This window comes from Plecotus auritus, assembly GCF_963455305.1.
Source record: "Plecotus auritus genome assembly, chromosome: 3".
NCBI lineage: Eukaryota > Metazoa > Chordata > Mammalia > Chiroptera > Vespertilionidae > Plecotus > Plecotus auritus.
Window position 1 is genome coordinate 208,582,596 of NC_137772.1, and position 24,291 is coordinate 208,606,886.

General features: G+C 41.1%; 1 protein-coding gene across 1 annotated transcript in view; it reads left to right on the forward strand.

Annotated features, from left to right (window-relative positions):
* CFAP54 (cilia and flagella associated protein 54) overlaps window positions 1-24,291 on the forward strand; it is a gene marked incomplete at both ends in the record, with an annotated part of 264,389 nt that overhangs the window by 125,832 nt on the left and 114,266 nt on the right. The window contains 9 exon segments of the mRNA XM_080660197.1: window positions 373-600; window positions 2,811-3,034; window positions 3,132-3,267; window positions 6,874-6,982; window positions 15,809-15,961; window positions 17,399-17,590; window positions 19,513-19,600; window positions 20,113-20,322; window positions 22,817-22,883. Of these exon segments, the coding sequence (XP_080516323.1) occupies window positions 373-600; window positions 2,811-3,034; window positions 3,132-3,267; window positions 6,874-6,982; window positions 15,809-15,961; window positions 17,399-17,590; window positions 19,513-19,600; window positions 20,113-20,322; window positions 22,817-22,883 (1,407 nt within the window).

The window sequence follows — 24,291 nt, forward strand, 5'->3', positions numbered from 1 at the left end:
GAGGCAGATATGGTTTTCTTGCTCACTGCCACGTTCCCAGCACCTAGAACAATGGGAGTGTTGGAGTCAGACCACTGAAGTGCAAATTTCAGCTCACCCCTTAGTAGATTCATGATCTTAGCTCCATAATTCCATTTCCTTATCTGTAAATTGAATAGAATACTAGTACATACATACTTCATAGGGGCTATTGTAAGAAGGAGCTAAGCTGCTGCATACAAAGGCCTTACCACAGTATCTAGCACATATAAGGGGTACATAACGAATGGTGTTATTTTTATTATTGACATCGATATTGCAGAAAGATGAAGTTGTTCTGAGATGTGTAACTTTTGGAACTTTGGGGTCTTCTGAATGTTGTGTTGGTCTTAGGTTTTTGCTCACCGTGGCGGCTATTGGACTCTGCTTCAGAACTGCTGTCGGACCCTTTGGAACTTTGCTCGGGAGCTACAGATCCTTCTTAAACAAGCAGTGGACCTGTGTAAAATATTTCCTGTTAGTCAAGATGGTTTCCTTTGCATCTCTGTATTACCATTCTATTTTGGAGCAGACCTACTTATTGACATGTTAATAGAACTACAAAATACCAATTCTATTGAGGTAAGAGTGTTTGGGTAATTATTTTTATTGTATTCAGTTAACAAATATTTTTGTACCATGCAGCTTGGGATAAGTAGAAATTAATATTTTTCTTCAGTTCTTAGTTGGTTTGTCTATATTTCATTTGCTTCCATTATTATTTGGTTAACTATATATCTTGCATTGCTGTTAATTACAAATATCTTACCCTGAAAATTTAATTTCTTAAAGGGAACAGAAAGTGACATCTATTAAGCCCCAGCTTCTACATAAACTAACCTTAGTGCATTTAATCCTCATAGCAATCTTTTGATAGAGAAAGAAACAGATCCCAAAAGAGATCATAAAGTTTGTTTTTTAAATCTTTATTTCACTGCTTTTTCTATGCTTGTTCTATTACTGTATATCTGGTAGAACTTACATTTAAAATTTTACACATTATGCTTTAAAGCAAGAAAGTAAAATTGATAAAATTCAAACATGCCATATCCTAAACACAATGAAAATTAGTTAACACATAATCACATTGAGTCATGGAGTAATTTCCAGATGTTAAATATATGGCAACGATAGCATAAAAGACTAGGAGGGTAAATAAAATTAAATTGTCCTAAGTTTTTACACTTTATATAGCTATAAAGTGGTACAATATTAACTCTAAGTGGAAGGTAATAAGTTAAGGATGCATTTAATAATCTCTAGAGTAACTACTAAAAAAGAAATATAGCTAAAAAGCCAAAGTAGTAAAATGGAAAACTAAATAATAGTTAATTAAGGAAGGCAGAAAAAAAGGAAAAGGAACATATGGGACAAATAGAAAACAAAGAAAAATAATAAATCTAACTAAATTATGTCAGTAACCATCTACATATATATAAAAGGCTAATATGCAGTGTCCCTGCAGGAGTTTGACTGGGAGACCAGGAGTTCTATCTCTTGCTATAACACGCTGACCACCAGGGGGCGGCGTGGAGCAAAGGAAGGCCCCTGCCTGCAGCTGGAAGGCTCTGATCAGCTCTGATCGCCAGCCAGGCCTAGGGACCCTACCCATTCACAAATTTCATGCACCAGACCTCTAATATTAAATATACATGGATTGAACATCCCAATTAAAAGGCAGATATTATCTGACTGAATTAAAAAGAAAGACACCTATACTTGTCCTCAAGATAAGAATCTGAATATAAAGAAAAAGATGGATTAAAAATAAAACAGTAGAAAGAGCTATATCATAAAAACATTAATATAGCTGGTGAGGCTATATGAATATTAGATAAAATAGTCTTCAAGTCAAGAAACACGTGAGAGATAAAAAGGGAAATGTCATTGTGGGAAGAGGCTCCATTAACCAGGAAAACATACTAATCATAAATGTGTATACACCTTTATAGCAGAGATTCAACATATGCTCTGGACACCCAAAGCTTGGAACACAATACTCACACAGTAATGCTTTAACTTAGGCTAAAAGAGGGTCTTCTAGGAGACTTTCTTCTCAATAGTTTGACCTTTTTGTCAGGGAATTGGATATATTATTCTACAAACTGATGAATGTAACCAGTGTATTAGAGAAACTTAATTATTTGTATATAATAAAACCTGTTTTTCCTCAAAAATTAGGTTTATTATCCTACCTTAGATAGTGACTATGCTCAAGAAGTATAGACTTTAGTCTGTGCTAATATAGTAATGACTAGCCATATGTGGCTACTTAACATTATTATTATTATTTTAGAGAGAGAGGAAGAGAGAGGAACATCCATGTGCGAGTGAAACATCCATCAGTTGCCTCCCACACTTGCCCCACCTAGGGGTTGAATCCTAAACTGGGGTTTGTGCTTTGACCAGGAATTGAACCCTGAGACCTTTCAGTGTATGGCATGACACTCCAACCAACTGAGCCCCACCAGCCAGGGCTATTTAAGTTTAAGGTTAAATGAATGAAAACGAAATAAAATGGAAATTCTCATTGCACGAGTCACACTTCAATAGCTCAGTACCAACATGTGCTGGGTGGCTGCTCATTAGAACAGCACAGATGCAGCAGCACATTTCCATCAACACAAAAGTTACATTAGGTAGCATTATGAAGTTTCATTTGTGTAATAAAAATATTCTGAATTTTTTTTCTGTTCAGTCTTTTCCATATTATATTTTTATATATCACATTCAACTTTCAAAAAAAATGTGTAGTGAAATCTGAAATCACACTTTTAATGTGCTTCTTGCAGATTATTGAAGAAAAAGGAGAATACAGTGTTCCGAGTTGCTATGGAAATATTAAAAATGATAATGGTGGTTCTAGCCTTACTTTTGAGCATCCTTTGGATAATGTAAATATGGTTGATTTGAAATGGATCCATGATTTTGTATTAAAATCTCTGGAACTTTTGTATCAAGTAGAAAAATGGGAAACACTAGTATCACTTGCCATTCAATTCAATATAATTTCACAGTAAGTACTGATGTAAGGGCAATTAAAAGTGACAGACTTCACTGAAAAAAATGTTTTAACTAATGTTTGCTTTTTAATGTATTTTTACCCTGTCTAGTGAGAGATACACAGAGCAAGTGACACCACTCCTGGTGTATGCACAGCGCCAGCTCCTTCTGAGAATATCCAAGTTCGAGGGCCCAGATATTACCCAACAACCTTGTGTAAGATATGAGGCCGAATATAAAGAGAAGGTGGGTTTGACTCTATTATTTATGCAGTTGTGATTTCTTATTAGTACACATGTAACAAAGATTTAGAAATTAAATAAATGTTATTAGTTTCATGTAGGCATTTATCATTCAAATCAACAAACATTATTGAAAGCCAGCTGTGTGCCAGTATTTTCTATAACAAGATAAACTAAAATAAGTCCTTATCAGGGCTGATTTATCCATTAGCAACCATAAGGACAGTGTCTAGAGCCAGTATCAGATCCATTACATCCATATAGTCCGTATATTGCCCACAGGCCCCTGGCATCCGTGCGGGCTGACATCCAGTGCCTGCACCTATACCTGTCTGTGTGCCTATGTGTTGCAGCTGCCCTGCAAGGACTCCATTTATTCTTTGCACAAAGGTTCCCCATAGCCTTTGCATATCCTTTCTTCCTGTATATTCTATGTAGAGAGAATACAGTCTGAGTTCTTACTTTTTGGGACTTAATTTTGGAGGGGTGGCCAGAGGGTCAGATAATAAACATGTAAACTGACATATAAAAAAGATTTATAATCAGTGGAAGTTCTCTGAAGAAACAAACTAGGTCAGTAGAATAGAGATAGGCTGTGGTTGGAGGTGGAGACTTTAGCAAGCATGATCAGCAAGGCCTCTTGGAGCTGGTAACCTTTGATGGGATGGCACCAGCCATCCAGTGAGAAAGCATTCCAGTCCAAAGGAAGAAGGGCAGAAATCCTGAGATGGGACAGAAAGAAGGCCCCAGGCTACAGTGTTGGAGACGAGAGATAGGGGTTCCTCTTCTGTCTTCTTTGTTGCTTACTCCCCTTCTCCCCAATATCTTAATGTTAAGTGTGTCCCAAATCTCTGTTCTTGGTCCTCTGTCTTCTCTGTGCACATTCTCTGACTTGGTGAGTTAATTCAGTCTTGGGTCTGAGTATCATCTTTATGATGATGACTATCAAAATTACATTTCCATTCTAGACCTTTCTCCTGAATTCTGTATTGACATATCTAATTACCTGTACCAGTAAGGTTCAATAAGAGAAGCATAACTAGTAAGACTGATCTCTCATCTATCTATCTATCTATCTATCTATCTATCTATCTAATCTATCTGTCATCTATCTCTCTAGATTTATTACAAGGATTTGGCTTATATGATCATGGGGACTAACTAAGCAAGTCCAAAATCTGTAGAGTAGGCAGTCAGGATCAAGAGCAGAAAAAGACCCTACAGGTGTGGCCAGAAGCTGTTATCCATAAGAAGTCACTCAGGGGCCAGAACTGTTTTAGATCTGGAGGCTGGTTAGAATTTGGAGTCTGGAGACCACCTGCACTGTCAAGGACTTACCTGATTGGGTCAGGCCCACCTAAGACAATCTCCCTAATTAAAGTCAATTTATTAGGAACTTTAATTAGTATCTGCCAAATTCTTTCATAGTAGCACCTAGATTACAATTTGATTGAATAACTGGGTTGAGGTTTATGTATGCTAAAAAACGGATTCTTCTCTTCATTAACCTTCATAGTTTAGCCCATTGGTCGGCAAACTCATTAGTCAACAAAGCCAAATATCAACAGTACAAAGATTGAAATTTCTTTTGAGAGCCAAATTTTTTAAACTTCTTCTAATGCCACTTCTTCAAAATAGACTCGCCCAGGCCGTGGTATTTTGAGGAAGAGCCATACTCAAGGGGCCAAAGAGCCGCATGTGGCTCACGAGCCGCAGTTTGCTGACCACGGGTTTAGCCTAACCAAATTGACTCATCAAAATACCTGACTGCCCAATCAACATTGTCTCTTAGATATTTAATATACTTCTCAAATTTAGCTCATCTCAAACAAACCTGTTCTGCCAAGTTCTCCACATTGTGGGGTTTTTTTAATTTTCAAAATACATTTTTATTGATTTCAGAGAGGAAGAAAGAAGAAGAGCAAGAGATAGAAACATCAGTGATGAGAGAGAATTATTGATTGGCTGCCTCCTGCACACCTCCAACTGGGGATAGAGCCCACAACCTGGGCATGTGCCCTGACCAGGAATCAAACTGTGACCTCCTGGTTCATAGGTTGACCCTCAACCACTGAACAACACCACTCTCCTAGCTGCTCAGGCCAGACACCTAGGGAACACCCCTGCCTCTTCTCTTGCTTTCACACTGCACTTCAAATTGGTTGTCAAATCCCCTACCTTCAAAATGTATTCAGAACCTTACCACATCTTGCTACCTCCACAACCCCTGCTCTGATCCAAGCTACAGTTATATTTGCTTTGATCAATGCAATGACTTCCTAATTAGTGGTCTTGCTTCCAACCTCCCTGAAACTCTGCCTCCAGCCCATAGTCTATTCTCAATGCAGTAGATGGAACAACCTTTAAAAACCTAAGTCAACCATGTCATCCCCCAATTTTAAACCCCAAAGCAGCTTCCCATCTGCTTCAGAGTTAAAGCGAACATCCTATCATGGCCTTAATGCCCTGCATAACTTATCCCCGTGTATCCCCCAGTAACTCCTCTCCTATTACTCCTCCTCAGGTTGCCCTGTTCTTTAAGACAGTTCTGCCTCAGGGTCTTTGCCTTTGCTGTTCCCCTGCTTAGAATCCTCCTCTCTCCAATATCCATATTGACTTTTCCCTTGCCTTTTTGTTAAATGCCATATTCTGTGTGAGTACTTTCATCACTACGCTCTTAAATTTTTGTGCTTGTTTGCTTTATTTCTCTCTATAGTATTTGTAACTCTTTAATATTCTCTATAAGGTACTTCTCTATTTTATTTATTATTACTCTGCTTCCACTAGAATAAGTTTCATAAGAACAGGAATTTTTGTTTGCTTTGTTCTCTGCTATATAGTCCTTGAGCTTGGCACATAAAAAGTGTTCAATAAAGTTTTGTTTAATGAAGCTGGAGAGGTGGAAAGGACTAGGTCAAATAGGAATATAAAAGGCTGTGGGAAGGAATTTGCATTTTATTAGGCTGTATTTGCATCTCATAGTATAAGTACCTACAGGGGACAATCAAGCAGCAGCATCTAATCAGACTAGGGTACAAAAGGGGCTGTATTTGGAGCAATAGGAGTGGGAATGGAGCAACAGGGAGAAGAGGATCTTGGACCTTATAAAATAATTTCCTTCTGTTTAAAAATGTTTCGCTTTCAGATATTTTATAATTTTAGCACTCAAGTATCTATTAGAAAATAAATTATTAAAATACTACAGGGGAAGTTAGTTCTGAAAAACTTCACCAGGGAAGTTTAAATTGTGTTAATTATGAGTAGGGTGGAAAAATCTGCCATTGGAAAAGCAGCCTATATTTTAACTATGTCTCAACTTACATAATGGGAGATATATTCAGAATTGTAAATTTATAGAATATCTGAACATTATATTCTAATTGCTCTACATAATTTGCCTAATGCTCTTCCAGCTGTGCTGTACTAAAGAAATATGAAAAATTATGTGGCTGCATTTTTCCCCAAAAGTCTCTGCGAGTTTTTATTTGTAGCATTCTTTTGTCTCTCTTTTATTTTTGACAAATGAAAAGTAAAAAAAAAAATATTTTAAGCAAGCCAAATTTTGGGCTATAAATACCTAAGTCATATTTTTTCATCTTTCCTTTTTAAGATAACCTGCCGAAATTTTATTGGGAAGCAACTCAAGATTAATTGTCCACCCAGTCAACTGACAGACACAGAAAATGACTCAGATTTCCTCCAAAAGGTCATTCTTTCAGGTCAGTACCAATTTTACCTCGAAAGTCTTTTAAAGCAAGGTTTGCTGTTGCATTCTGCTTGATAGATCTTCCATAATTAAAATCTTTGCAGGGGAACTGGCCTTGGACAGGAGGGTGGAACACCCCGGGTGGAAGGGGAGGATAAGAGGTTCACATGTGGGAATGTTGGTAGATGGGAAGAGCAGAAGTTGAAGGCATTCTCACTGGGTACTGATGATTTTCTTAATGAAGCAGGGGTTTGAAAGCATAGCCAAGACTGATAGGGTAGGAGATTTCAAATGTGAAAGGGTGGGCTGGCCCTTGAGGGAAATAGGAGAAGGGAAGATCAAAGGCCTGCAGAGTAGTGTAGAGGGTCCAGTAGAAGGAGGTTGGTGACCACAAAATTTAGGTTTTACTGTCCAGAATAAATCCAAGTATCCCCTCATATTCAATAAACAGTGGGAGGTTTCATGTGGTCAATGATATGTGACTAGTTCCAGTCAAAGAGTGTGATTCTTCCTGGGTGTGTTCTCCTTTTCTTGATCTTGTCTGTCAAAACTCTGGAGATCCCCAAATTTGTAATCCATAACTCAGAATGTGATTTATATTAGTACCTACATCCTAAAAAAGGACTGACAGATGTGAGAAAATGTGTCAAAAAATGCTGGTTATCAAAATAATGACTGCCATAGAAGGGATAGAAAAGACATACCCAGTAAAATCTAGACCTGTGTGACCAGTAGGTGCTTATTGGTGATGGGAGCAGTACGTCAGAAAAGCACTGTGCCTGCCTGTTTTTAAAGCTCATTTGGAAAGTCAAGGTGGTGGGACAGGCAGGAAGGCAGGTGGAATCAGGCCACAGGGATCCTTTGGGTTGAATCTCAACAGTGGTGGAAGTATAAGCCAGTTTGAGTAATGGTTAGAGCAGGAATATTTGAATGGATAAAAATCTAAAGAATATTATAGTGGCAGGCACCATATTTGGCAACCACTAGGTGCTTTAATTTTTGCAATCTTAGGAGTAGGTATTTTTATGCTTACATTACAGATAGAGAATGAAATGTTATTAGTAAGTACTGGAACTGTGATTCAAACCCTGGTCTGATTGTGTAGCCCATAAGTTCTCCACTGAGCACTGATCCTCATTTGTGCCCTTTCAGGTTCCAGGGGTGGGCAAACTTTTTCACTCGAGGGCCACAATGGGTTCTTAAACTGGACCAGAGGGCTGGAACAAAAGCATGGATGGAGTGTTTGTGTGAACTAATATAAATTCAAAGTAAAGGAGCAGAGGGGAGAGCAAGAGAACCCTCCGCTCTTTCGGCTCCGTGGGCTGGATAGAACAGCCAAACGGGCCGGATCCGGCCCGTGGGCCGTAGTTTGCCCACGGCTGGGTTAGACTCTACTCTAACCTTATAGCACTCAAGAAAATATATGCTAGATATCAGTGGTCATGGGAAGACAGATACTTTCTTCTGACTATTTATGATAGTATGGTAATTTTTAGATTATCCTGCATATTAATTATAGGTTTCACATTGAGTCATTATCATGAAAATCTTGGCATTCAGATTATCACTCTGTAAGACTCTCCGACCTCTTGGAGCAGTATTTTGGCCCACACTTTTGGGCTTATTTGGCAAATATTTAGGATGCTGACTTTTTTTTTAGTGTATTCAACTCAGATCATTAACATGTTTATAATCATGATGGGTCTTTATATGTCACCATAACTTGTTTGCAATTCTTTTAAAAGACCAAGCAAATTCTTGATGTTTTCCACACCAAATTGCTTCTTTAGAACATCATATATTTCCTTTTGGTATAATAGCATTTGTTACTAATGTTTGATACATTTTTTTCTCCAGAACAGATGTTGTAATGCTCCAGTGCCTAGAAACATTTGGTGTTCTCATTATTTAAAAGCATTCCATTCTCCCTCTAACTATTTAATAATGCATATGTAATTTGGGAAGGTCTCTGTAGGATTTGGAGAAGTGAGAATACCCTGCTTTATAGATTATTATTTGTATGGATGAGTAACTTGCCTGCTTGTTAGCTTCATAGGCGAGAGAACTCTGTGGCTATATATTTTATTGAAGCTGTGTTTGCATTATGTCTGGAGCCTCATTCTTGAGTCTTGACCTTATTGGTAGTTAAGTTTTCTGATAGGGTTGTTCAGTCTTCAGGTATGTTAGAATTTTCAATCCTTTGGCAGGTGTGTTTTATTACTGCCTCTGGACATTTGGATTGATGTGACCAAATGTGTAGAAAGCAGCACAAATTTCATGTACTCCCTGGGAGTTTTTCTTCGTGGACCCATATTCCAGGAGTGATTGGCATTTCAGTTTTAATGTCTACACTGGTATACTGAGAGACAATGATTCTCTTCATTTTTCTTCCCTTCTTCCTCCTCCCACTCCTCCTTATCTTCTTCTGCTCATCTATTTCAAACTGCTGTGGCTTTGAAATAGCTTCTTGAATTATCCATTGGAGTTTTCATACAGGACTTCCTTGGACAGATGTTAGGATAAGGCCTCTGAAGCTGATATTTCCTTATTGTCTTTTTCTTTTAAATCTTATGTAGGCAGCCACAAAACACCATCAGAACCCTAATTAGACCACAAGGAAAAGGTACAGTAGAGCTGGAAAAAAGTAAAATCAAATAGCACAATAGAGTTTAGAAAATAAAAATATATTTGATAAAAGTAGCAGGAGGATAATTTTATTCTGACCCCTATTTTAGCAATGGCAGTCACCTCCCCTTCTTCCTGTCCTCTTGGCACCGCATGCCTTTGTGATTTCTGTTGTGGAATGTAATCTCTGTAAGAGCAGGGATCGGGTCTGCTTTGTTCATCTCCTCAGTGCCTAGACTGGTACCTGGTACTGGTAAGTGTTAATATATATTTTAAAAACACCTGACTCACAGTCATAATGTAAGCCTCCATCTATCGAATGCTTACTCCATGGCAGGCACCATGCTGACACTTCACACACAGGTAAAAATAATAACCTTCAGAGGTAAATAATATTCACCCCACTTTTTTCATCCCACTTTTGACAGATGTTTGAAACAAAGGCCTAGAGAAAGTAACTGACTGTCTCAAAATATTAATATGTGAGGGCTTCCTGCTTCCTCCTGTCCATCTGCTGGCTTCTTTCCCTGATCTCACTCTCTAAGGAGAAACAGATAAAATCCAGACTCATGAATTCTTGCAAGAAAAACAGAGCAGAAATTTATAATCTTCAGGGTGGTGTGCATAAGGCTGGTGGTGGGAGGAGTGGGAGTATACCTTGTCAGGATCATGCAGGACTGTGCACGCTTAGGGGAGAGGGGACTTGAGGGAGCATGATGGCAAGGACAGGACGGAGTGCCAGCTTGCAAACATGTCATGGTGACACGCATAAGGCCCACCATGCTTATAAACATGCTAATGATCTGAGTTTCACTGAAAAAAATTCACCATCCTGAAACTTTCTAAATAAGCCTAAAAGTGTGGGCCAAGGTACTGCTCCAATAAGTCCAAGGGTCTTATAAAGAGCTCTAAGCTGGATGCCAAGAGTTTCATGATTACAACTCAATGTGAAACCTATAATATGCATGATCATCTAAAAATTACCATATTATCACAATTAGTCAGGAGAAAGTATCTTCTTATGACCACTGATATCTAGAATATTTTTTCTTGGGTGCTATAAGGTTAGAGGAGAGTCCAATATGAAAAGGCACAAATGAGGATAGGCCTGGTAGCTCAGTGGAGCACTTACCAGCATGCCTGGTGTGAGAGGAAGGGAGGAAAGTTGTAAGATAAAGGGTCAGAGGTGAGGTAAAGTCTAAAAATTAAACATTACATTTAGCCACATTGAAGAGCTTTGGGGTGGAGTGATGGGGATGGGGAGGTCTGATTTAAGTGGGTTCCAGAGTGAATGGGAAACAATGAATACAGAACTTTTTAATGTGTTTTGTTGTAAAAATGATGCAGAGAAATAGAATGGCACCTTGAGGGGAAAGTACTAGTAGAGTCAAGAGAAAGATTTTTTACTTTTTTAAATTAAAGTATTTACTTTTTATAAGTTCAAATATAGTCACTATGCCCCAGAACTTATAACTGGAAATCTTACCTTTTGATCATCTTCACCTATTTTTCCTAATCCCCCTCCACCAGTCTATTCTATCTATCTATGTGTTTGGTTTATATAGATTCCACATGTGAGGTCATACAGCATTTGCCTTTCTTTGTCTGACTTATTTCACTTCCCATAAAATCCTCATGGTCCATCCATGTCGTCACAAATGGCAGGATTTCCTTCTTTCTTATTTCATTGTATATATACACCACATTTCCCTTCTCTATCCATTTGTTGATGGACATCTGAGTTGTTTCCCTGTCTTGTCTATTATAAATAATGCTGCAGTGAACATAACATTTTTCAATTTTCTTTTTAAATCAGGGAAAAAAAAAACAGCAAAATGTGCTACTGGGAAATATTCAGCAGAGGGAAAATTAATGATTTGGGGAAAGGAGAACTGCTGGAGGGATGCTGTTGAGATGTAGATAGGCATGGGTGGATATACTGGAGGGGGCTTGTGGGAAATCCCTTTAGATTGTTTCAGGTTTTTTCAAGTGAGGTAAGAAGCAAGATCATTGGCCATGAAAGGAGAGGGAATAAATAATTCCCACCTCTTTTTATTTCCCCCCCACATAGCCAGTTTAACCACTCTTCCTGTTGCTTCAACAATGGAAAGTTCCCTGTGTCCCTCCCTTGTTTACATTGCTACTACTTTTGTCAAGTTCAAATCACACAATGCTGTCAGTCTCTCAGCCACCAACCTTCTTCTATTAAAGTCTGCTGTCTATATAACTGTCAGCTGACTCTTCCTAAAACATCACTTTCTTCCTGTCAAGGTCCTTCTCAAAACCCTGGCTCAGCTGCCCAGAAAAGAGGATGAAGGGCACTAACTCAGTGGGGGCTTCAGGCCCCTGGCAAACCCTTCTTTGTTCAAGAGGACTGGCCATGGCATCTCACTGTGACCGAATCACCACCCTTACTGCTGCTGCCATACCTCTCCTTGCACAGCTGGTTCGGTGACCAGAGGGAAGCTACTAGACTTTTCTATGTCTTCTTTCCTCATCCTACCTCTTACAGTTGTGTTTAGGGTTTGATGAGACTATTGAGGTAAATTTTTTAGAACTAGAGGCCCAGTGCATGCTGGGGTCCCTTGACATGGCCTCCGGGGATCAGGCCGCAACTGGCTCTCTGACATCCCCCAGGGTCCTGGATTGCGAGAGGGCGTTCTCGGGTGATGCACCCCGGAACTGGGCTCCCTCCTGTCTGGTTCCAGGTGCGTCACCCGAAAACTGCAGCTGCCAACTCACTGCTGCTCAGCAGCTCCTGTGTTGAACGTCTGTCCCTTGGTGGTCCATGTGTGTCATAGTTACTGGTCAGAGTGTCTGCTCCCTGGTGGTCATTGAACGTCATAGCTCCTAGTCAGCCGTTCTGCCGGTTGCTTAGGCTTTTATATATATATACTAGAGGCCTGGTGCACGAAATTCGTGCATTGGGGGGGGGAGGTCCCTCAGCGCCTGCACCCTCTCCAATCCAGTATCCCTCTTGCAATCTGGGACTGCTGGCTCCTAACAGCTCACCTGCCTGCCAGCCTGATCGCCCCTAACAACTCTGCCTGCCTGCTGATTGCCCTTAACCACTCAACCTGCATGCCTGATTGCCCCTAACCACTCTCCCCTACCAGCCTGATCACCCCTGACTGCTCTCCGCTGCCGGCCTGATTGCCCCTAACTGTATCTGCCTCAGCCCCCGCCACCATGGCTTTGTCCAGAAGGATGTCTGGTCTAATTAGCATATTACCCTTTTATTAGTATAGACTAGAGGCCTGGTGTACAAAATTCATGCACGGGGGTGTGTGTCCCTCAGCCCAGCTTTCACCCTCTCTAATCTGGGACACCTCAAGGGATGTCCGACTGCCCTCAACGGGCAGTCGCACATCTCTCTCACAATTCAGGACTGCTGGCTCCTAACCGCTCACCTACCTGCCTGCCTGATTGCCCCTAACTGCTTCTGCCTGTCAGCCTGATCACCCCCTAACCACTCCCCTGACAGCCTGATCGACGCCTAACTGCTCCCCTGACAGCCAGATTGCCCCTAACTGCCCTCCCCTGCCAGCCTGGTCACCCCTAACTGCCCTCCCCTGCTGGCCTGGTCATCCCCAACTGCCCTTCCCTGCAGGCCTGTTCACCCCCTACTGCCCTCCCCTGCAGGCCTGGTCACCCCCAACTTCCCTCCTCTGCAGGCCTGGTCACCCCCAACTGCCCTCCCCTGCAGGCCTGGTCACCCCCAGCTGCCCTCCCCTGCAGGCCTGGTCACCCCCAACTGCCCTCCCCAGCTGTCCTGGTACCCCCCCCAACTGCCCTCCCCTGCAGGCTTGGTCACCCCCAACTGCCCTCCCCTGCAGGCCTGGTCACCTCCAACTGCCCTCCCCCACAGGCCTTGGTCCCCCCAAACTACCCTCCCCTGCAGACCTGGGTCCCCCACAACTGTCCTCCCCTGCAGGCCTGTTCTCCCCTACCCCAACTGCCCTCACCTGCAGGCCTGGGCCCCTCCCCCCCAACTGCCCTCCCCTGCAGGCCTGGTCACCCCTAACTGCCCTCTCCTGCTGTCCTATTCCCCCCCCCCAACTGCCCTCCCCTGCAGGCCTGGTCACCCCCAACTGCCCTCCCCTGCATTCCTGGGTCCCCACCAGCTGCCCTTCCCTGCAGGCCTGGTCACCCCTAACTGTCCTCCCCTGCAGGCCTGATTGCCCCCAACTGCCCTCCCTTGCAGGCCTGGTCCCTTCCAATTGCCCTCTCCTGCTGGCCTGATCGCCCACAACTGCCCTCCCCTGCCAGCCATCTTGTGTCCACATGGGTGCGGCCATCTTTGACCACATGGGGACAGCCATCTTGTGTGTTGGAGTGACAATCAATTTGCATATTACCTCTTAATATATAAGACTAGAGGCCCAGTGCATGAAAATTCATGCACTGGAGGGGGCGTTCCTCAGCCCGGCCTGCCCCCTCTCACAGTTTGGGATCCCTCAGGGGTGGGAAGTGACCTGGCGATCAGGGGAAGGTGACACCCCCATCACATCTCTGCTGCTGCCAGTGCCAGCAGAGCAAGCCTCGGCCAGCCCTGGTTACCTGAGCCTTGGGTGGCCCTGGGTGGCTGGGGGGCTGAGGGGACTGGGGGATTCCGGAGGCAGGCCAAGGGACCCCACCATGCACTCCACCAGCCTTGCCGCATGCCTGCCGCCCCAGTGGGGCTGAGGGTATTGGGTGCCACCATCTTGTGGTTGTGGACACTGCCATCTTTGAGGGTGTGACAGTCAATTAGCATATTCCCTCCTTATTGGCTATGGGCGCTGCTATCTTTGAGGGAGGGGCAGTCAATTAGCCTATTCCCACTTTATTAGATAGGACTAGTGGCCTGGTGCATGGAATTCATGCAGGGGGCGTGTCCCTCAGCTCAGCTTGCACCCTCTCCAATCTGGGACTCCTCGAGGGATATTCCCTATGGGAACGGGCCTAAACCGGCAGTTGGACATCCCTCTCGCAATCCGGGACTGCTGGCTTCTAACTGCTCACCTGCCTGCCTGCCTGATTGCCCCTAACCACTCTGCCTGCTTGCCTGCTCGCCCCCACCTGCCCTCCATCTGGCAGCCTGGTCACCCCCAACTGCCCTCCCCTCCTGGCCTGATCACCCCTAACCACCTCTGCCTCGGCCCCACCAACATGGCTTTGTCTGGAAGAACATCCAGAAGATCTCCTGGAAGGTCTCCCAGTCTAATTAGCATATTACCCTTTTATTAGTATAGATAGATAGTCTCTGGTATAGTGTAAGTGCTCAATCAACTTTAGCTATTCTTTTTCTAAGGATCTAAATCCCCTTGCCTCTTTCTTCCTAACCAAATTCTCCCCATCTTCTAAGACAGAGTTGGCATACCTTCTCTCTCATAAAGTCTTCCTAGCTCACCTTTTCCTCCCTATGCTAATCTCTCACCTCGATCTTTCCCTCATTTTAGCGTGTAAGTAGACACTCTGCCAGTGTGATTTTAATATGCCTATGCCAGATGTTTCATCTCTTCAGCTAACCTGTAAACTCCTATAGCTGCATTCCCTAAAAGTTGCAATACTCTCAGGACCTCAGATTTTGCAGCGGGTATTTGGACTATTCAACTTGTTAAAGAAGCAAATTCCTTTGTTACTCTGTCTGAAGCCTATATTTTTTGTGGTTTTGTTGTTGTTGTTGTTGTTGTTGTTGTTGTTGTTGTTGTGTGTGTGTGTGTGTCTGCTTCATGAACATCTTTTTTGCAGCCTAATTCTTGGATGGTCACTTCCTCTCCAGAGACCTTATAGAAACTCTTTTTATCAGGACTGTTTGTTGGTTTCATATTCTATTATGACCCCATCTTCCTTGCCTCTGTTCCTGTATTAGAAAGTGTCCTTTCCTTTTCTTAAGAGAGCAATTGCCCATCTCCAGGCTATTTTGTCTCCTCCCTTTTTTGTAGGTTTCATAAGGAAAATTGACAGGATCTAAAATTTTTGTGTGTGTGTTTTGTTTTGTTTGTTTGTTGCATTTTATAAGAATCAAAAGTTTTCTAAGGTTGTTTTTTTTTAACGAAATTTCAAACATACAGAAAAAATTATCTTAATGTTGAAATACCTGCTACATACCTGGAGGCTTTTAATTTAGCATCTTATTTTGGGACCAGGAAATTCTCTGAATTAGTCTTTTGCTACTAGTTCACTTGCTGCCGCATTTCATCATGAGCGTTACTCTTCCTTTTCCTTTCAGAATACAGCTACGCCAAAGGGCTCCTCTCTGTGCCCGTGGACGTGACAGATACGTTGAGATGTTTTAGAGAGACTTTGGAAAAGTCCAGATATCATAACAGATCAATCCGACACAGCAGAAAGTTGCTTTCGTTATTTCTTTCACAGACACAAGGTAAAAATAATTGCTCTGTATCCCTTAGTCATTACTTAGATGGGGATGCTACCTGCAGATCTACCTGCCACAGGTGCCTCCTCCCCCCACTTCCAAGCCCACTCACTGCTGCCTTGCACTTTCTTCCTGCCTAGTGGACCACATCATCTCTCACTTTATTCCAACCAAGGTACTGTCTCATCTACTTTTACGCTTCCTGTGAAACTACCATACTCCCTGTGTAAAAGGGATACAAAAACAATATTTGTTAATGTTTTGACTCTGTACATCTAATATTAGATGTACAGAGTCAAAACATTAACAAATATTGTTTTTATATATATATAGTTGCTGCCCTCTGCAAAAACCTACCCATAGATTTTGGTTGTACTGTCCACAGACTCACATTACATTAAATGAACTCTCCGTATTGTTTAAAGTTCTTTCAATTGTGGCATACATTGACAATGATTAAGTAATAAATTTAAAAAAGGAAATAAAATTCCTAAGAATGGTTTATATCAACTCACTCTGAATCTTAACTGGTACCAAAATGTTCATTTGAAATATTGAAAGATGAATCAAATATTCATGTGAAATATGGTGTTGAAGGAGAGCTCTATAGATACCCTGGACTGCCTGAAAGATGAACAAGTAGGGCCTAAAGTCAATTAAGCCTGAAACATTGCTGGAGGCAAAAAAATAAAATAAATAAAATAGTGTTCTACTTTGAGCACATCATGAGAAGATAGGCTTCTTTGGAAAAGACACTATGCTGGGGAAATAGAATACAGAAGGAAAAGAGGAGACCAAATATGAGATGGATTGACTCCATAAAAGAAGTCATAGGTATGAGTATACAGGTGCTAAGCAGAACTACCTAAGTGTTGCTTTTATCATAGAGTCTCTGCCCAGAGGCAAACTCACATCTTACTCTTGGAAGCTCTTTAAAAAAGGGCAAACCCCAGTGGTGTAACTTCCACCAATCCCCACGAGAGGCAAAGCATTATCTCAACATTTACATTCTGGTAAAACTGTGAAATAGCTTGAGCACAGAGCCCATCCACACACACGTGTGCTCTTAGAAATGATTCTAGATCAGCCATGGGCAAACTACGGCCCGCGGGCCAGATCCGGCTGTTCTATCCGGTTCTCTTGCTCTCCCCTCTGCTCCTTTACTTTGAATTTATATTAGTTCACACAAACACTCCATCCATGCTTTTGTTCCGGCCCTCCGGTCCAGTTTAAGAACCCATTGTGGCCCTCGAGTCAAAAAGTTTGCCCACCCCTGTTCTAGATACTAAGTTTAAGGAAACTAAGTTCCCCATCCTGCAAATAAGTCTCAGCTACATACAAAATCGTTCCTCTCTCCTCCCTTTCCATTTCTATACCTTCTTCACTATCAACTTCCCTTCTTTTTTCCATTTTAAATTTCTTTTTCATTTTCTTTATGAATAGGAGACAAAGGAATAAACAATTCCAAATTTGCTACTGGAAAGGTGCAATTTTGCCTGGGGACAGAAGAGATGCACATGCCCACACCCCCAGACCTTTCTCAGGAACACTTCAGAGTTTTCAGTTCAGTGGAGAAAAGCAAACTTCCCTATTCACAGCTCGGACTCGTAATTTCTTCATATTATGAAACTATTGGTAAGATTTACTCATTGTGTATTTATTTTCAATATGATCTCCTGCATTACATTTGTAGATTACATTTGGTCCTGAAATGGTTTATTTTTAAAATATATTTTTATTGATTCAGAGAGGAAGGGAGAGGGAGAGAGTGATAGAAACATCAATGATGAGATAATCATTGATTGGCTGCCTCCTGCACACCCCTGACTGGGGATTGAGCCCACAACCCGGGTATGTACCCTGATGGGGAATCGAACCGTGATCTCCTGGTTCACAGGTTGATGCTCAACCACTGAGTCACCCTGGCTAGGATTAAATATTATTTTTAAAAATAGAATTAAAAAAGGGATGAAAGAGCCTAAAATAGAGTCTATTCATCATATCCTTGCGGAACGTGACAGAACAGTGTCAAGACAAGAAGCTTCCAGCACCTCCTTTTGCCCACTTCCCCCAGCCTGACTGCCACATTGCAAGATCCTAGGCCACCCTTCTGTCCATCCCTCTTTAGTAACTTAATCTCTGAACCACTGGTCGGGATGTGGCCACTGTCAAGTTCTTGTGCTCTGCCCCAGCTGATTTTACTTTCTTTGTCTTTCACAAATTCAGCAGTAGATACTCAACCTATGTTGTAGACCCAACATCTCCTCCTTTTTTTTTTCCTTGAAGCAGTCATTCTGCAATTCCCCCTCTACTCTCTGGTGTAAAGTTTACATTTAATATATTCTTCCAACATGTATTATTTCCCCCCAAAATCAATGTGAAACTCTAAGTACAAAATAAGGGATAAAGTCACTTTTCAATAAATGAACCTATTGTTGGTATGTAAGTACTCAAGCAGTGGAAGGCACAGTGAAGCAATCAGATGCTCATAACCTGTGTGCAGGATCACCAGGATGTCACAGCTCCGGATGCTGAGTGGTTCATTGTTGTACTGGTGACACGTGGTATCAGAATGTTAATCTTGGTGACAATAGTTTTCTAAAATAGCAAGAAAATCTAGGTAAAGTTCTAAACAAAACAGAGTACCACAGTGTGTGGTTGCATTTCTGGCAAATTCAGAGCATTTTGAAAACATGCACATACACCTTTTTTTGTGTGTGTAGAATGAAGTTAGGTGTTAGAATCAGAATATTGCAAACGGGTTTCTCACCTTTTTCTTCACTGTGGGTGAAGGTTCTGTGCTTTGCAGGCCATCCAGTGTCTCTGGTCTTCACCTACAAAATACCAGGAAATGCCCCATAGTGACAACTAACAAAACCCTTCCTAAGACTTCCAAAATACTTCTAGGGGAAGTACAGCCTCACTAGAAACCATTGCCATGTTGGTTGGGTATTTTAGCTACTTATTCTTGAAAGCATGCATTCATCAGAACCCCTCAACCCCTATCCCAACCCCTCAAATTCAGGTGATATTAAAAAATTTGCTTTTATGCATTTGGGTAAAAGGAAGAATCTGATATGCTGTAATCTTGTCACATCCCTGCTCAAGGCTTCTCTTCTAATAGAGAATAACATCCACATTTTTCCACAAGGCATTCAGATGCCTCTGTAATGTTACCACAACCTTCTTCTTCACCCTCCCAGGAAAACCATGCTCTAGCCACAAATGTCATCTCCATACATACCCAGCCCTTTCTCCCTTGCACGCCTTTTCTGCTTTTCTCTTCTTAACAATTTCTACCTGCGTGACTTTTCTTTCACTTTCTCCATATTTCTTACCTGTTGTTAGAGCCAATCTTCCACTCCGCAGTGTTAAATAGACCATTGTTGACTCTCTTTGTATATACGTATATATCATGTGACATTTGAAGGCACTACTAGCATGCAGTTTGCTTCTATACACAATTAAGGAATAATACAATTGAAAATGTTCTTGAAAATAGAAAGGAAATCTTTTTCAGGAACTGATCTTTGTTCTTTTACTTGATTAAAATACAGATGTTCTCCAAGCCAGCAATCAAAGAAGTCTTAAAGTTCAGGCGTTGCATCAACTTGGAAGTCTTCTTGTCTTCGCAGGAAAGAAAAGGTAGATTTTTTTTAGGAGTCTACAGAACGAGAGAAAACTTGGTTTGAAAAAAATTTTTTTAATTGTGAAAAAATATTGTCTTTTGTAATTTCTAGTTCTTCAATAATATTACATTGCTACATTTATTCATCAAATGCTACCTAGGAGAAATGGTTAGGTATACATAACACACAAATGGTATAGGTTTTTAAAAATATTTTTCATTTTAGAGAGGAAGAGAGAGGGGGAGAGAGATAGAAACATCAATGATGAGAGAGAATCATTGATAGACTGCCTCCTGCACGCCCCTTACTGGAGATTGAGCCTGCAACCCAGGGATGTGCCCTTGACCGGAATCGAACCTGGGATCCTTCAGTCCACAGGCTGATGCTCTATCCACTGAGCCAAACCAGCTAGGGCTGGTATAGGTTTTAATTAAAATGTTTCTTCATTGTATGCACCTTCCCTTTTGGAAAGATTTAATGATATAGGTCTTGGAGAATGGAATGCTCCATGCTCTGTTTCTGTTCTAGGGCTGCTTTTAAATGCTGGTGTCAAGCACTTGATGACATATTCAGAAAACAAGATGTGCTGCATACATGGAAAGAGTTGGGCACCACGGTCACCAATGCCACCAACAGCTGTTCACCTCCACGTTCCAAAGACTACAGTGAGGAATTCCTGTCCAGAGTTGGCATTTGGGGGTGTCTGCAAGGGGCGGAGATATCGGCAAAGATAGCCCAGTGAGTATGACGATGGAATGATCTGCACGATAGCTAATAGCTTCCCTCTGAATAATCCATGATAACCTCATCTTAAGGTTCTTAATTTAATCACATCTAAAAAGTCTTTTATTGTTTTTGTCATATAAGGTAATGTGTTAATAGGTTTTGGGAATTAGGACATGGGTATCTTAGGACATGGGGACCATTGTCCAGCCTATCATCACATAACATGTGAAAGTCTGTCGCAATGCCTTATACCCAGGTAGCATCACACATATCTTTTTTTCCCTGATATCCTTATGATACTCAGCCAGTTTCTCTGGTTGGTAGTATATCAGTTTATCCATGAAAAAGCAGTATCCCAAGACTTCGTGAAGTGCTTTTTTTTCTTTAAAAAATATATTTATTGGTATGTTGACTTCAGAGAGGAAGGGAGAAGGAGAAAGAGAAATAACAATGATGAGAGAGAATTCATTGATTGGCTGCCTCCTACATGCCCCCCACTAGGGATTGAGCTTGCAACCCAGGCATGTGCCCTGACTAGAAATGAAACCATGACCTACTGATTCATAGAAGAAGTTCAACCACTGAGCCACACCGGCTGGGCGCAAATGTCTTAAATATTTGATTAATGTGAAAAATTTAAAAAGAAGGAGCAGTATTCACTTCAGCAGCACATATACTACCGTAAAAGTGGAATAACACAGAAGATTAGCATGGCCCCTGCACAAGGATGACAAGCAAGTTCGAGAAGTGTTCCATATTTTTAAAAAGTATGGAGGGGTATAGGTACAGGTTTCCTTCACCTCCCAGTTACATTACATTTATTGCTTACCTATAGGGTGTGATGTGGTGGGAAAAAACCTGCATACCATTTTGAGCTGTAAAGCAAATTTTTAAAAAAGAATAACTAGTTAATAGTTATTCCTCAAAACCTGTAGTTAATAATTACATTGTTTTAAGAAAATTAGCATCCTTTGGCAGGGGAGGTAAGATATTACCTAGTTAAAAATTATTAAACAGTAAAGTATTAAACATTTTTAACAATGTGAAATTTGATTGTTTTGCACTCTTGGGAAAGAACTCACACACACACACACACGCACACACACACACATGCATACACACAATCCCCACACAAATCTGAGCTTGTGACTTAGTAGAGCTTGGCAGCAGAGAAGAGAAAGGTTCACGGCTTGAAAAAGAACTGCTGCAGCATTCCTGCCATTGGGCACCTCAGCTTCTCTGAGCCCCTGAAGTTATTATCTACTGATTTTCAACCAACAGGAAGTCATTTCCGATTGTCCAGCTGCAAGTCTGCCTTCCACAGGATAGATGATATTTCAGGGGCCTTAGCTGTTCTCAGAGATTCCCTGAGTAGAGGAAACTCTTCTCCCCACTGCTCAGAAGGGCAAATCCCACACCCGAATATCCACATGGAGAAGCTGAACTCAGATAGATATTAATTAATTAATATAGTTAATAGGGTGAAACCAACTGGTTTTATCTAAATAAGACTTAGAAGAAGGTAATGTGGTTTATAGCTTTAGCTGTGAATTTTAAGACCCACATGAAAAGAAACTCAAATTCTTCTACTAGACTTAACACGAGACAGCAGTAAATTCAGAGGCATTACCTTAATCTTTGGCAGAGAGACTTACTAGTATGTCCATAATATACTGCTGGTGAGAAAACACACTGTTCAGTTTTTGGAAGGATTATGTAACCATACTCATTAAAAACTTTAAAATTGTGCACCTCCTTTTCCCCAAAAATTCCACTTTTTTTAAAATATATTTTATTGATTTTTTACAGAGAGGAAGAGAGAGGGATAGAAAGTTAGAAACATCGATGAGAGAGAGACATCGATCAGCTGCCTCCTGCACGCCCCCTACTGGGGATGTGCCCGCAACCCAGGTACATGCCCTTGACCGGAATCGAACCCGGGACCCTTGAGTCCGCAGGCCGACGCTCTATCCTCTGAGCCAAACCAGTTAGGGCCAAAAATTCCACTTTTAGGGATTTATTCTGTAGAACTAATAGGACAGGTGCTCAAATATGTAGATACCACGGTGTTTACCTCAGTATTGAACAAATGAAAATGGTATGAATACTTTTATATTGTGTTATGTTCATATGGTAAAAATATTAAAGTTCTGTAAAGTAATAATGTGGTTCATTATGTCCATGCACATAAGATTTGTTTGTAAAGTTACATGTATTGCATAATTCTAGTCTTAATATGTGTGTTTATAACTAGAAAAATGTCTGAAAGGAAATGGGCCAAAAGGTTGCCACTAATCAATGTTTAGGTGGTAGAATTATAGGTGATCCTTTAATTTAATTTTTTATCATTCTCAGTGTTCTAGATCTTATAGGAGTATGTAGCACCTTTAAAATAACAAAGGCTACTTTAATTTTGGAAAGTCTGTGAATATAAGAGATGTATTTATATAAAAACATTTTTGAGAAATTGTCTATGAATCAGTTTCTTTTTCTTATACTTATTTAGATTTACTAAGGTGTTGGACGTTGAGAAGAGATCTAACTGTTGCATTTTGTCTGCATTACTCTTTCAGGTAATATTTGCTGTCTATCTTTCCACAGTAGCATCACCATTCACTCAGTAAAAATAAAAATAAGGGCAGTAGTTTATCATATTCATGAAATGTCCAGGTAGGAAAATAGCATGAACATTGATTACATGTCATAAGCCCATCTTTCCTTCTGTGGCTGAACCCCCATTCGCTGCTTTCACCTTTAGTATCCAGCAGAGTCTGTTTTCCCCTTGGGATTCTGGGAGGAGTTTTACAGATAAGGAAACTGAGACTCTGGTCCTAATAAGATCATGTTGCTTGTGAGCAGCAAAGTTAGTCTGGTTGCCTTAGATTACCTCATCCCTAAGTAAAGTTTTGCTCGATTCCAAGATATCAAGTATGCTATGTAATGAAAGCAAGAAGTAGGTTGAAGACCACAGAAGTATGAGGAGTGTTTGCAGTTCCTAGGATTGGGGTTTGACTTTACTGGAGAAAAAAGGAGCTTTTATCTGAAATACAAGACATTTTCAGATTCAGGAATGTCACCAGGGCCTTTGCAATGTACTGAAGGTTCTGTTTACTTTGAAGTATGGGTGCCTTGTTCTGTGTATCACAGGAGTCTGATATGACAGCTGTATAGATAAGATCTTTGGGAAAGGTTTCTCTGGATGTAAGGCCAGACTTTTCAATTTTCTTATGTTCTGTTCACCTCTTGCCTGAGCTTCAAAGGGAAGAAGGAGAAGAGGCAAGGGTGTAAAGGCAACAATAACCTGATTCCGCCTCTACGTATTGCATCCTTTACCTACTCCACTCCTTGTTCTCGAAAGTAATGCAGTTTATGTTTTAGAAAATAAGTACAGTTGACCCTTGAACAGCAAAAGGATTGGGGGCATGCTGACCCTACATAGTCGAGAATTTGTGTATAAGTTCTTACTTCCCCAAAACTTAGTTGCCCCTCAGTATCCATGGGGGATTGGTTCCCCCACAGACAGTAACTTTTATGGGTGCACAAGCCCTTGTATTAAATGGCATACATCAGTGCATGTAGTTAGCCCTCTACATGCAATTCAAAGGTCATCTGTAATTTAAAAATAAATGTCAGTTTTTGCTTAATGTTGACATATTTCTTAATAATATTACACCTAAATTAGGTTGCAGGATTTATTTTTTAAAATCTGTTGATTCTTTTTATGTTTTTAAAGCAAATTTATAAGACTAAAAATTTAAACAACTGTCTAGCACAGTGGTTGGCAAACTGCGGCTCACGAGCCACATGTGGCTCTTTGGCCCCTTGAGTGTGGCTCTTCCACAAAATACCACGGCCTGGGCGAGTCTATTTTGAAGAAGTGGCGTTAGAAAAAGTTTAAGTTTAAAAAATTTGGCTCTCAAAAGAAATTTCAATCGTTGTACTGTTGATATTTGGCTCTGTTGACTAATGAGTTTGCCGACC